The sequence below is a fragment of the Muscardinus avellanarius genome, assembly GCF_963383645.1.
Source record: "Muscardinus avellanarius genome assembly, chromosome: 5".
Lineage (NCBI taxonomy): Eukaryota > Metazoa > Chordata > Mammalia > Rodentia > Gliridae > Muscardinus > Muscardinus avellanarius.
In genome coordinates, this window is record NC_137790.1 from 258,242 (window position 1) to 271,827 (window position 13,586).

General features: G+C 46.3%; 1 protein-coding gene across 7 annotated transcripts in view; it reads right to left on the minus strand.

Annotated features, from left to right (window-relative positions):
- Positions 1-13,586, minus strand: part of DIP2A (disco interacting protein 2 homolog A) — a gene marked incomplete at both ends in the record, with an annotated part of 107,178 nt that overhangs the window by 52,103 nt on the left and 41,489 nt on the right. For 6 of the 7 annotated variants that reach the window (XM_080695983.1, XM_080695981.1, XM_080695982.1 and 3 more), the window contains 2 exons: positions 525-722; positions 2,445-2,564. In XM_080695983.1, the coding sequence (XP_080552109.1) occupies positions 525-722; positions 2,445-2,564 (318 nt within the window). The remainder of the gene's footprint in view (positions 1-524; positions 723-2,444; positions 2,565-13,586) is intronic. The other variant, XM_080695984.1, reaches the window with a different exon arrangement.

Here is a 13,586-nt window from a genome sequence, read left to right on the forward strand (position 1 = left end):
AATAAGCATGTTTACATATAATTTGAAAACCCACAAGCCAGCAGTGCGAGCATCTGGGCAGGGGCTCCCCTTTGTGTGAGGAGGACGTAGTGCTTGAGGGGCACAGAGGGCAACGCTCCTGCTCACAGGAATGTATCCAATCTGCAACAACAATCAAGCTGTGGATGTGTTCACTACAAGGGTTACAGCAAAACCTACGAAGGAACCAAAAGATGCCAGACACAGAAAAAATACACACTGCATGATTCCATTTATACAAAGTTCAAAATAATATAAAATCAAACTGCATTGCTCAGGACACATACACAGAACCCTCTATACTGATAAGCTCAAACCAAAGTCAGTGTGCGGCTTTCTGGTGGAGGAAGGGAACCTGGAGTGAGGCCGTGTTCTATTTATCCGATAGCAGTGCTGGATTCTCAGGACTGGCTTATTCCAGGCTACATGCCCATGTTGTTCTGCATATAAAATACTGTTCTGTTTCACAGCTAAGCCAGAAGCATGACTGCTTTCTCTATACTTACCATAGGTGAGGGTATAGACGGCCTTCCCCGCTGTGTCCAGGGCAGTAAGACAGGGGGCTTTGGGCTGCGTTGTGCCCCACCGCTGCAGGGCAGCCAGCAGGGATGGGGGCCAGGGCGTCCCCATGGCCAGGGGCTCCCCTTTCAGCACGACCACCTCAGCTCCCTCAGGCTTTGGCTGATTTGGATCTGGTTGCTGAACTACAAGTAAAATAAAATTTAAAAATCGACATTTCAGACTGTTGTGTACACACTGTATTGTTAAGCATTTGTACTTTATAATTTTGATTTTAACCTTAACTATAAAAAGCTTACAATGATGCTTAGATCCTTATCATTTTCATAGTAACAGTGAACCAGAAGACAAAGGGCTGAAGGAAAGGCAGCTATGGATAACAATGGTTCTGAAGTAAAGTTTAAAACCACCACCTGCCACACTGGCTACCACCACCTCACAGACAAAGGTGGCCTCAGGTGCTTTCTGCTTCCCCAGCCTCAGGGCTGTGGACCTGAGCCCCCACAACCCCAGAGCCGCAGTAGTGACAGCCGGCTTCGGAGCCTGTCCCCAGAGCAGTCACACTGGACAGGGACAGAAGTGAGCAGAGCTTCAGGCCACACCCGTGTGACCATCCCACGTTGAAAGGAACAGAACCAGTGCAGTCTCTGTCCACTGACGGTGTGGCCAAAATCAGGCCAGTGTGAAAAGGCTGCTCTCCAGCTGAGGGAGTAGAACTCAGAAAGGCTGCTCTACGCAGGACTGCCACTGCATGCTGGATGACAATGTCCCGACGAGGTCTCTCGTCTGCTGTGGCAGAAGCCAGGCTGGCCTCCGTCTGGTCACACTGCACGGGGCCCTGGGTCCTGTCAACGTGCCCCCAGGCTGGCCCTGGGCTGCCTTTCTGTGCCCTCTCTGTAGGGCTATGCTTCTTTCTGCTTCTTGTTCATTTTCTTTTGAAAAAATAGACATATTTCCTTTGTTTTCCAAATATATATGCCATTTGTAAATGAGAAGTTAAAATTCTGAAGTCAAATGCATGCTGAAAATTAAATACTTTAAATCCATGAGGAAGCTGGGCATGGTGACACACACTTGTAATCCAGTACTTGGGAGGATGAGACAGGAGGATCACTGGTTCGCAGCCAGCCTCAGCAACTTAGCAAGGCCTTCAGCAATTTAGTGAGATCCTGTTTCAAAATAAAATAGGGCTGAGAGTATAGCTCCTCAGTATAATAAGTAAAATAAGTAAATAAAGGCATGAAGAATGGGTGGGTACAGCTCCATGGCGGAGTACTTGTCTGACATGCATGAGGTTCCACTCCCAGCACCACCACAAAAGTAATACACAGGTGCCATGCGTGGTGCACACACTTGTAATCCCCAGTCTTGGAAGGCTGAGACGGGAGGATCGGACAGGCTCAAAACCAGCCTCTGCTGGCTTAAGAGACCCTGTCTCCAAATTAAAAAAAAAAAAAAAAAAAAAAAAAAAATATATATATATATATATATATATATATATATATATATATATATATATATATATATATATATATGTCTGGGAGTGTAGCCTGGAGGTAGAAGGCCCCTGGATCCATCCCCAGTACCATCAAAAAAATAAAAATAAAAAATACACAGGCATTTCAAAGTAGCTCAGATTTAAAGTTTAAATGACCAGGTAAGCTAAAACTGGCTGCTGGACCAGAGGCACAGGGCGTGCTAGCAGCTTTGACGAGGGCCACCTTCGCACCTGCAGGCACCTGTGACTCACTCGCTGCCGTGGAGTGAGCACAGGCCCTGGGCACAGAGGAGAGAACTCTGCGGTGTGAGCATGACAGCAGTAACGTACGCGCGGTGCACTGCAGCTGCATTTGGGAACTCCACGGCCACCCCGTTCACACAAACAGAAGCCCCAGCCAGAAAGCTACCTTCCAGCAACTCCTCAAAGTCATCCACAAAGAACTCCTTCAGAGGAGGGCGCTTTGGCCTCTTCAGGGTGTTCAGAAGCTGCTGGATTTTGGAAGACACTCTGCTGTTCACAGGGACACCTGTCACAGAGTGGAGAAAAGAAGCTTAGGTGTGACCTGCAACACAGACCGCCCGGCATGAGGCCTGCGGACAGACAGGCAGGTGCACTCAAACTTAGAATGTGACAGTCACTCCTGAGTTTACTCGTTCATGGAATAGGGATTGAGTGAAGACCTTCCAGGAGACAGGACTTGCTCTAAGCTAGCAGCTTTCAAATAATTCCAGGGACCCCAGGCCCAATGTCCTTTTGAGGTGTGTGAGGTCAAGGCCACACCGTGGCAATATTAAGGTTTCAGTTGCTTTTCCTGCTCTCCCGACACACATGTGCATTCTCACCATGGACACACGTAACCCAGGTGTGGGACCTAGCTGCTTCTGTGAGTCAGCCATGAGGGGCTGTCAGAGCCAGCCTGTTCTCACCAAGCATTTGTTCTTCGGAAATTCTTTTTTTATAAGTATGAGTGGTTTATCTCAACATGTAATTAGTTTATTACTATTTTAAGTGAATTAATAATTTTATTTAGTTTTAACTTCTAACATATAAATATCAAGAGCCATAACCCATGCAAATTAAAAGCCCTTTGATGTCCTCAGCACTTACTGAGAAACACTTTTCTGTTCTGGGAGACAGAAAACAGAAAGGACAGGTAGGAGTTTGCCCTGATGGAGTTAACATTTGTTAGATGAAGACGGACAAATCTTTCACACATGCAAAGAGCAAGAGCCCCACGGGGAGTGGACAAGACAGCCAGGACTGGGGCTCGGATGAGGAAGAGCCAGCTCTTCTCTGCCTGAGCTGGCCGAGACACTCGAGTCACCCGGCTGCCTGCCCAGCCCTGGGATCGCTCTTTGCCAAGGTGTTCTGCTCTTCTGCAGGAGGGCGACATTAAAGACCACAGTGTGGCACAAGGAGCACTTGCTGCTACTGTAACACCCTGGCTCCTTTCAGCAAAGTTTTGCTATCCTCAAAGGTGGCAGCCTTTCCTTCAGGGCTCAGTAGTACATGGTCCAGTCCTGGGCCACACGGTCTGTCACACCACTCCGTTCTGCACAGTGGCAGACAGCAGCCACAGAGACTTGCGGTCCGGCACGGATGTGAGCAAGGCACCGTCCTTTACCGATAGCAGCGGCTCGATGTAGATGATGTTCAGTACTTCTTGACTTTGTGTGTGTACGCGCGCGTGCGTGCGTGCGTGCGTGCGTGTGCGTGTGTGTGGTGGGCTGGGGTGCTGGGAGTGAATCCATCAGTGTTCTATTTCTGAGCTACACCTCCAGCCCTATTCCACTTATTTTGAAACAGGTGTTACTAAGTAACCATGCACTGGCCTCAAAACTACAATCTTTCCCCAGCTTCCCCCAGTTTTCCTCTTGGTTTTTAAGTGAATTTTTTTTTTTAATTAGAAATATTAGGCTGGACGTGGTGGCACATGCTTGTAATCCCAGTAGTTGGGAGGCTAAGAAAGGAGAATCATAGGTTTGAGGCCAGCCTCAGCAGTTTAATGGAACCCTGTTTCAAAATAAAAAATAAAATATGGCTGAGGGTACAGCTCAGAGGTAGAACTCCCCCTGAGTTTAATACTCAGTAACAACAAAAAGAAAAAAAAAGAAAAACAATTAGACTTCTACCCATCACTTTTGTGGTAAAAACTTTCTTGTATTTTTTCACTTTACAGTATTGTTTTACCATAAAACAACAAACTCACCAATATAGATTATGTACTGAGCCATTTGAAAGTTTTAATTAATGTAAAAGGAGCTAAGATATATACACAATATATACACAAAAACATATATGGATACTATATTTGGAAATCTGTTGAAATTAAACAACATACTTCTAAGTAAAAAAAAAAAACCTGAAGGCATTAGGGAAATTAGAAAAGATCTGGAGATGAACTTTGAAAATAAGAAGACACTATGTGAAACCCTCTGGGGTGTAGCCAGGCATGATGGCACACACCTTTAGTCCCAGAACTTAGGAGGCCGAGACAGGAGGATCACAGGTGCAGGCGAGCCTCAGGATTTTAGCAAGACCCTGTTTCAAAATAAAAAGTGCTGGAAGTATATCCCAGAGAAAGAACACTCCTGTATTCAGTCCTCAGTGCCACAAAGGTGGCAGGGGAGAAGGGTATTCCAATCTTCAAATACCTATATTAGGAAACAGTAAGTAGAGGAGACAGTATCCAAAGGGCAGACTGCAGTGGAGCGCACAGCGCAGAGACAGCCAGTGCTCTGAAGGGCCAACAACTCAGAACCGCCCATCCAGAAGGATCCAGACAAAAAGCCAGGGGACCCTCCACAGCACGGGCAAGCAGGCGCCCTCTGCACTGCAACACAGCTTGCAGAGTTCTAGGCAAGCAGCCAGGCAGGGGAAACAGGCGACACCACACTATGAAGGAAGAAGTAATGTGCTCTCTGTTCGCAGATGTAATTTTTACACACACACACACACACACACACACACACACACACACACACACCTCTCTCTCTCTCTCTCTCTCTCTCTCTGAATTCAACAAAGTAGCAATAAGCTGAAAAAGAAATAATAAAACAATACCATTTACAATAGCATCAAAAATAAGCAAAGAGGCAAAAGACTTATACAATGAAAACTTATTTTAAAAATTACTAAAAGAAATGAAAGATGAGGCTGGCATTGTGGCCCATGCCTGGAATCCCAGTACTTGGGAGACTGAGACAGGAAGATCACAGGCAGGAGGACAGCCTTAGCCATACAGCAAGGCTCTCAGCAACCTAGCGAGCCCTTGTTTCCAAATAAAAACATAAAAAGGTCTGGGGGTGTAGGTAGAATGCCTCTGGGTTCAATCCAGAGTACCACAAAAGGATTAATTACTTAATTAAAGATAACAAATAAATGAAACTACATCCTATGTTCATGAATTAGAATTCTTTTTAAAAAAATTTTATATGTGGAACATACTGAAAATGGTATACATTTAGACTGTGCTTGGTGCCCGCCCCCCATTCCCCTTCCTCCCTTCCCAACAATGAGTGTCCAGGTTGACCATGCTACATTCATACTTATACACATGTTCGGATGTAGCTCCTCCATTTATCAACCTCAGCCTTCTTCCTCTCCTATCCCTCCATTTCAGCTTTGCTGAGGCTTCCCCTCCTTTATCTGGAGTCCCTCTGGTATCCCCAATACTCCCTAGTTGGGGCGTATTAGAGAAAACATATGTCCCTTCTCTTTCTGTGCTCGGCTGATCTCACTTAACAGTGTTCTCCAGTTCTTTCCATCTTCTTGCGAATGCCATGATTTTCTTACCATCATTAAGATTACTACTTTCCAAAGTACAAGTTCAATGAAATTCCTATACACGCCTCAATAACTTATTTTTGTAGAAATAGAAAAAACTCATCCTAAAAGTCACAGGAAACCTAAATAGTCAAAACAATCTTGAAAAATAACAAAACTAGAAGACTCTCATGCTTCCTTATTCCTAACTTATAAGGCAAAAGTAATTAAAATAGTGTGTCACAGGCATAAGAGAGTGTGATAGAGCTCTATATGCCAGGAGAAGGGAGCAGGGAGGGAGCTCAGACACAAACTTCACAGATATGGTCAGATGACTTCTGACTCAAATAGACATTTCTCCAAAGAAGATACACAAATGGACAAAGGGCAGTCTTTTCAACAAATGATGCTGGAAAAACTGATTAGACCCTTTCAAACATCGTATACAAAAATTAAATGGACCAAAGGCCTAAATGTAAGACATCATACTATACAACTCTTAAGAGGAAAACGTGGCGCTAAAGCTTCACCACAGTGGCTCAGCAGTCCCTGCTCAGATGTGACTCCAAAGGCAGAGGCAACCAAAGAAACGACAGATGGACTCCATGGAAAGTTTAGACCTGTGCACATCAAAAGGCACGCTTAGTCATTCCAGTGACCTGGAGAGCTGAGGCAGGAGGACCTCCATTTGAAACACACCTTGGCAACTTAGTAACCCGTTTCAAATGAAAAATGAAAAAGGTTAGGGAGGCTGGGTGTGGTGGTGCACACTTGTAATCCCCGCACTTGGAAAGCTGACACAGGAGGATCGCACAGGTTTGAAGCCAGCCTCAGCTACTTAGTGAGGCTCTCAGCAACTTAGTGAGACCCTGTTTCCAAATAAAATATAAAAAAATAGGTCTGGGAGTATAGCCCAGAGGTAGAAAGCCTCTGGGTTCCACCCCCAGTACCACCAAAAAAGAAAAAAAAAAAAAGAGAGAGACCCTGTTTCCTTCCTAATAAAGTATAAAATAGGTCTGGGAGTGTAGCCCAGAAGTAGAAAAGCCCCTGGGTTCCACCCCCAGTACCACACACACAAAAAAAAAGTTAGGGAGGTGGGACAGTGGAAGGCTCCCCTGAACTCAATCCCCAGTATTAAAAAAAAAAATCAGAAAATACTACCAACAAAATTAAATGTCAGCCCAGAAAATGGATGAAAATATTTGCAAATCATATATCTGATAAGGAACTAATACCTACAATATATAGATAATCCAAAAAAAGCAAACGTGATTCAAAAATGCACAGAGGACTCAAAGAGACATTTCTCCAAAGAAAATACACAAATGTCCAATAGGCATCATTAGAAAATACAACCAAAACAATAAAATAACCTCTCCCATCAACTAAGATAGCTACTACTTTTAAAAAGAAAAGAAAGAACGAGCACTGGCAACAGTGTGGAAAACTGGAGCTCCCAGCTTGGGGAGAAGGTACAAAGAGCTGTAGCCTCTGGCTCCTCAACACATACGAGCAGAATCGTCCCCCGATCAGCCCTTCACCAAGCGTGGAGGCCCTCAAGTACTCAAGAGTGGGTCTTGTGTGTACCGCTGTTCTCAGTAGCTTTAATCACAGCAGTGGAAGCAACCTAAGTGCCCATCAACAGAGGAAAAGACCATCAAAATACGCTATACACATACCATGAAATATCACTGACCCTTAAAAAGGAAGGAAATCTGGTATGTACTACAATATGGGTGGACCTTGAGGACATCATGCTAAGGGGAGTCAGTCAGTCCTGAAAAAACAAATGCCGTATGATCCCACTGATCTGAAACACTTAGGGAGACAGCATCACAGAGAAAAGGCGGGACAGCGGCTGCCGGCAGCTGCGGATGGACGGTGGGGAGTCATGCTTAGCAACAGCGTCAGTGTCACAAGATGGACTGAATTATGGAACATTATCACTCTACTACCATCGAACTGTTCTTGAACATGGTCAAAATGCTGAATGTTGTATTATATGAATTTACTGCAGTAAAAAAAACTGGGAAAAATAAGTCGATGTAATTTACTATATTCAAAAGCTAAAAAAAAAGCCATATCATTTTATTAGATCAAAAAATCATTTGACAAAAACTTTCAGAAAATTAAATAAAAAAAGGAGTTTGATCAACTCGTTGAAGGGCATCTATGAAAAACCTATACCTAATATCACAACTGAAAAATGCAATGCTGGGTTGGGGAGTTGGCTCCGTGGCAGAGCACTTGCCTAGCACGCGCAAAGCTCTGGGTTCAATCCTCAGCCCCCCAAAAAACAATTGAAAAAGTATAAAAAAAAATACAAAGAAAAAAAAAAGAAAAATGCAATGCTGAACACTTTCCCAGGTCTGGGAACAAGGCAAGGCTGTCTGAGTCCACTGCTTCCAATCAACATAGTACCTGAAGTCCTAGAAACTAAAATAAAACACAATTAAAATATGCAAGAAGAATATAATTTTTTGTGGTACTGGGGATTGAACCCAGGGGCATTCTACCTCTAAGCTACACCCCTAGCCCTGTTTTTTATTCTTTATTCTGAAACAGAGTCTCATTAAGTTGCAGAGGGCCTCACTAAGGAGCTGAGGCTGGCTGAGAACCTGCAATTCTCCTGACTCAACCTCTCAAGTTCTGGGATTACAAGCATGTACCACCACACCCAGCTTAAGAATATAATTTTGAAAGAAAATTAAATCTGTCTTTACTCATAGATAATATGATCATCATGTAGAAAATCTTACAAGTTTAACAAAAAAGTTACTAGAATATGACTACACAACATCAATTACATTTCTACAATCTAAGCTAATTGAAAAAAACTGAAATACCATTTACAATTGCATCAAAAATAAAACATGCTTTGAGATAATTTAACACAATATATGCAGTACCTATACACTAACAGTTTTTGTTTTTTTTTGTTTTTGTTTTTGTTTTTATTTATTTATTTATTTATTTTTTTGATGCTGGGGATGGAACCCAGGAGCATCTACCTCTGAGCTACACCCCCAGTCCATTTTTTTTTTATTCTTTATCTTGAAACAGGGTCTCACTAAGCTGTAGAGAATCTCACTGAGTAGCTGAGGCTGATCACAAACCTGGATCCTCCTGTCGTAGCCTCCCAAGTACTAGAATTACAAGCGTGCCCCACCACACTCGGTAACTACTGAAATGTTTTTTAAAGCACTCAATAAATGGGGAGACATATCATGAGCACTGACAGAAAACTGTTAAGATGCCAATCTCTCCAATTTGATCTAGAAATTCAATGGAATATCAATAGAAATCTCAGCAGAAATTTTTGTAGAAGAAGCTGGGTGTGATAGTGCAAGCTTGTAATCCTAGCACTTGAGTGGCTAAGACAGGTGGATCAAAGGTTTCGGCCAGCCTCAGCTACTTAGGATGGCCCTCAGCAACTTCAAAAGACCCTGTTTCAAAATAAAGAATAATAATTTTAAAAAAGGACTAGGGATGTAGCTCAGAAGTGGAATGACCCTGGGTTCCATCCCCAGTACCCCTCCCAAAGAAAAGAAAGAAATTTTTGTAACAAATTGCAAAGTAGGCGGGTATGGTGGCGCACACTTGTAATCCCCGCACTTGGGAGGGGGAGACAGGAGGATCGCGCAGGTTCGAAGCCAGCCACGCGCGCTGGCTTAAGAGACCCTGTTTCCAAAAATAAAAAATAGGTCTGGGAGTGTAGGCCAGAGGTAGAAGGGCTTCCAGGAACCCCAGTACCACCAAAAAAAAAAAGCAAAGTAATTTTTATATATTAAACTGCAAAAGAGCTGGAAGGCAGGTACAGTAGTATATGCTATAATCCCAGTACTTGGGAGACTGAGACGGAAGGCCCATAGGCTCAAGGCCAGCTTGAGCAACTTAGTGAGACCCTGTTTCAAAATAAAAAAATAAAATAGGACTGGAGGTATAGCTTGGAGGTAGAACGTTCCTGGGTTCAACGCCCAGACCCATGCATGCATACATTCCACACACATCATAAGCCACATTAAACCAAAGGAGCTAAAATAGCCAAAACACAATTTCAGGAGCCTTTATAAAGCCATGATAATTGTGTGTTTCTTATCTCAGGTATTGGCAATCTCAGGTGCTGGTATAAAGACAGACAAATTGAACAACGTACAGGCCCCACCCCCCAGGTGGACTACTGAATCTCACTGCAGATGCTCAGAGAACGGGGGGGGGGGGGGGGGGGTCCTTACAGCAGATGGCGAGAAAACGACTGGGCACCCACAGACAAAAGCATAAAACTGTTGGCTCATATCTCATACTTAAGCTCAAATTAACTAAAAATGGACTGTAGACCTAAATGTAAAGCCTAAAACTAAAAATTCTGGAAGAAAATATAGGCAAAAAACTTTGTGGCCTTCAGTTAGGCAAAGATACCCAAGATAATGGCACAAAAGCACAATCCAGTAAAGCAAAAATGAGTAAAATAGGTTTCATCAAAAATTTAAAACCTCTAGCAGGGTGTGGTGGTGCACGCTTGTAATCTGGGAGGCTGAGACAGGAGGATCTCAATTTGCGGATGCCTCAGCTACTTAGTGAGGCCCTTTACAACTCCATGAGACCCTGTTTCAAAGTAAAGAATAAAAAATGGGGCTGGGGTGTAGCTCAAAGGTAGAATGCCCCTGGGTTCTCTCCCCAGACCTGGGGGAAAAAATTAAAACTTCTGCTCTTGAAAGGAATCATCAAAAGAATGAAAATACAAGCCACAGACTGGAGAAAATATAAATGATAACCCTGATTGCTGCATGAAAATAGATTTAAAAAAAAAAAACTCTCAAAGCCGGGCATGGTGGTGCACACTTGTAATCTAAGAAAGGAGGATCGCACAAAGCCAGCCTCAGCTACATACTGAGGCTCTCAGCAACTTAGCAAGACCCTGTTTCCAAATAAAATATTAAAAAATAGGTCTGGGAGTGTAGCCCGGAGGTAGACGGCCCCTGGGTTCCATCCCCAGTACCACCAAAAAAAAACAAAAACAACAACAAAAAAAAAAACTCAAAACTCGGTAAGAAAACAAATACAACTTTGAAAAAAACAAAAATTTAAACATCTTTTTTTTAGTACAGGGATTAAACCCAGGAGCACTCTATCACTGAGCTATATCCCCAGCCCTTTTTATTTTGAAACAGGCCTCGAACTTGTAATCCTCCACCTCAGCTTCCCAAGTCTCTTGAATTTTTATAGGCCAGCACCACCATGCCCAGACAAAATTTTGAACAATTTTCCTAAAATATTTACAGACAGCAAATAAGAAAAGTGAAAGTATAGCCAGGCGTGGTGGCACATACTTGTAATCCCAGCACTTGGGAGATTGAGTCAGGAGGATCATGGTTCGAAGCCAGCCTTAGCTACTTAGTGAGGCTCTCAGCAGCTTAGAGAAACCCTGTTTAAAAAAAAAAAAAGAAAAAGAAAAAGAACCCGGAAGGACCCCATGGTCCGTGGTCCGGGCCCCTGCGCACCAACCCTGGGCGGGGGGCAGGCGCTGGCGGGGCGACCCCCCTTTCCACCCGGAAGGACCCTGTGGTCCGGCCCCTGGGCCCCAACCCTGGGCGGGTGGGCAGGCGCCCCTAGGCGACCCCCCTCTCCAACCAGAAGGACTCCGGACCCTGGGCGGGTGGGGAGGTACTGGAGGGGCACCCCTAGGCGACCCCCTTTCTACCCAGAAGGACCCTGTAAAAAAGGAAAAGAAAAAGAAAAAAAGAAAAATATCGGAGAGGGGTCAAGGAGGTGGCGGATGCCAGGATACTGGAGATGCAGACAAAACTTATCCAAATGAACTGGAATTATTGGAAAAATTCCCCGCCAAGGAGGACTGTTTCTTCTCTATACTGTTAAGAATCTTGGACATCTCCTGTAAGGAGAGAGACTTTAGCGAAGACCAAGGAGAAAGGCGGTGCTGAAAGCGGTCTCTGCGTTGGCGGTGGAGACTTGTATTCAGGAGGAGCAGAAATTGGAGCCTACTAACCTTATTTTTTTTTTTGGAGAAATTACACCAAAGGTTGAATGCTACCGTCGCGCATGCCTAGGAAGACTAGACAACATTCAGAGTGGAAAAAAAACTTGGGAAAGATTTGAAATGGTGGAGGCAGTGGGAATGGCAGTGGCCAGTACTCAGGGGAGGCAGAAATCTGAAATCTGATGCATTCCACCTGGAACCTTTGAAGTAATGAACCCAGAGGCAGAATGCTACCACCACCACACACCCTCGAGAATGTGGGACAAATAGTTTGGCGAAGGGGGTGCTCGGATTAGAGCCTGCCAAGGGTTGAGGCCGGCGACTGACACAGCAAAGCTGGGATCGGAGCCTGTCGTGAGGCAAGGCCGGTTCTGGGGCCTCCGAGGCCAGAATTGGAGCCTACCGAGGGGTTAGGCCTGTGCGGGACCATGAGGCAAGGCCGGCATCGGAGCCTTCCGTGAGGCAAGGTCATTATTGAGGCCTCCGAGGATGGAATCAGAGCCTGCCGAGGGTTTGGCTGGTGCTGGGGCCAGCGAGGCCAAGATAAAGCCTGCCGTGAGGCAAGGCCAGTGCTGGGGCCTCGGAGGCCGGGATCAGAGCCTGCTGAGGGGTTAGGCCGGTGCCGGGGCCACTGGCCGGCACCGGAGCCTTCCGTGAGACAAGGCCGCTATTGAGGCCTCTGAAGTCGGGATCGGAGCCTGTCAAGGGGTTAGGCCGGTACTGGGGCCAGCGAGGCCGGGATCAGAGCCTGTCATGAGGCAAGGCCGGTGCTGGGGCCTCCGAGGCCAGGATCGGAGCCTGCCAAGGGGTTAGGCCGCTGCCGGGGCCAACGGCCGGCATCGGAGCCTTCCGTGAGACAAGGCCACTATTGAGGCCTCTGAGGCCGGGATCGGAGCCTGCCGAGGGGTTAGGCCGGTGCTGGGGCCAGCGAGGCCGGGATTGGAGCCTGCCGTAAGGCAAGGCTGGTTCTGGGGCCTCCGAGGCTGGGATTGGAGCCTGCCGAGGGGTTAGGCCGGTGCTGGGGCCAGCGAGGCTGGGATTGGAGCCTGCCGTGAGGCAAGGCCGGTGCTGGGGCCTCCGAGGCCAGGATCGGAGCCTGCCAAGGGGTTAGGCTGGTGCTGTGGCATGCAAGGCCAGGATCGGAGCTTGCCGTGAGGCAAGGCCGGTGTTGGGGCCTCCGAGGCCGGGATCAGAGCCTGCTGAGAGGTTAGGCCGGTGCTGGGGCCACTGGCCGGCATCGGAGCCTTCCGTGAGGCAAGGCCACTACTGAGGCCTCCGAGGACTGGATCGGAGCCTGCCGAGGGGTTAGGCCAATGCCAGGGCCATCAGCTAACATCGGAGCCTGCTGTGAGGAAGGCCGGAGATGGGGCCTCTGAGGCCGGGATCGGAGCCAGCTGAGGGGTTAGGCCGGTGTCAGGGCCAGTGAGGCCAGAACTGGGGCCTCCCATGAGGCAAGGCTGCTGCTTGAGCCAGCGAGGTCTGGATCAATCCACCGGGTAGCCAGGCCACAACTGGGGCCGTCAAGAGTGGGATCGGTATTTGCAACACGGCATGCACAGAGAAATATCGCAGAAAATTAAAACCAGATGCTTCCCCTAATCAGCAATAACTAGGAGGAAAGGGGCAACAGGAAGTGGTCGAGCTATAGAAAGGGCCCTATAGTGAAGCAATTAAGGTGACCAATCAGAAGGTATGGAATAGGGGAAGATGGAACCTCTTTAAAAAGCAGGAGGTAGCCAGGCGTGGTGGCGCACGCTTGTAATCCCCGCGCTTGGGAGGCAGAGA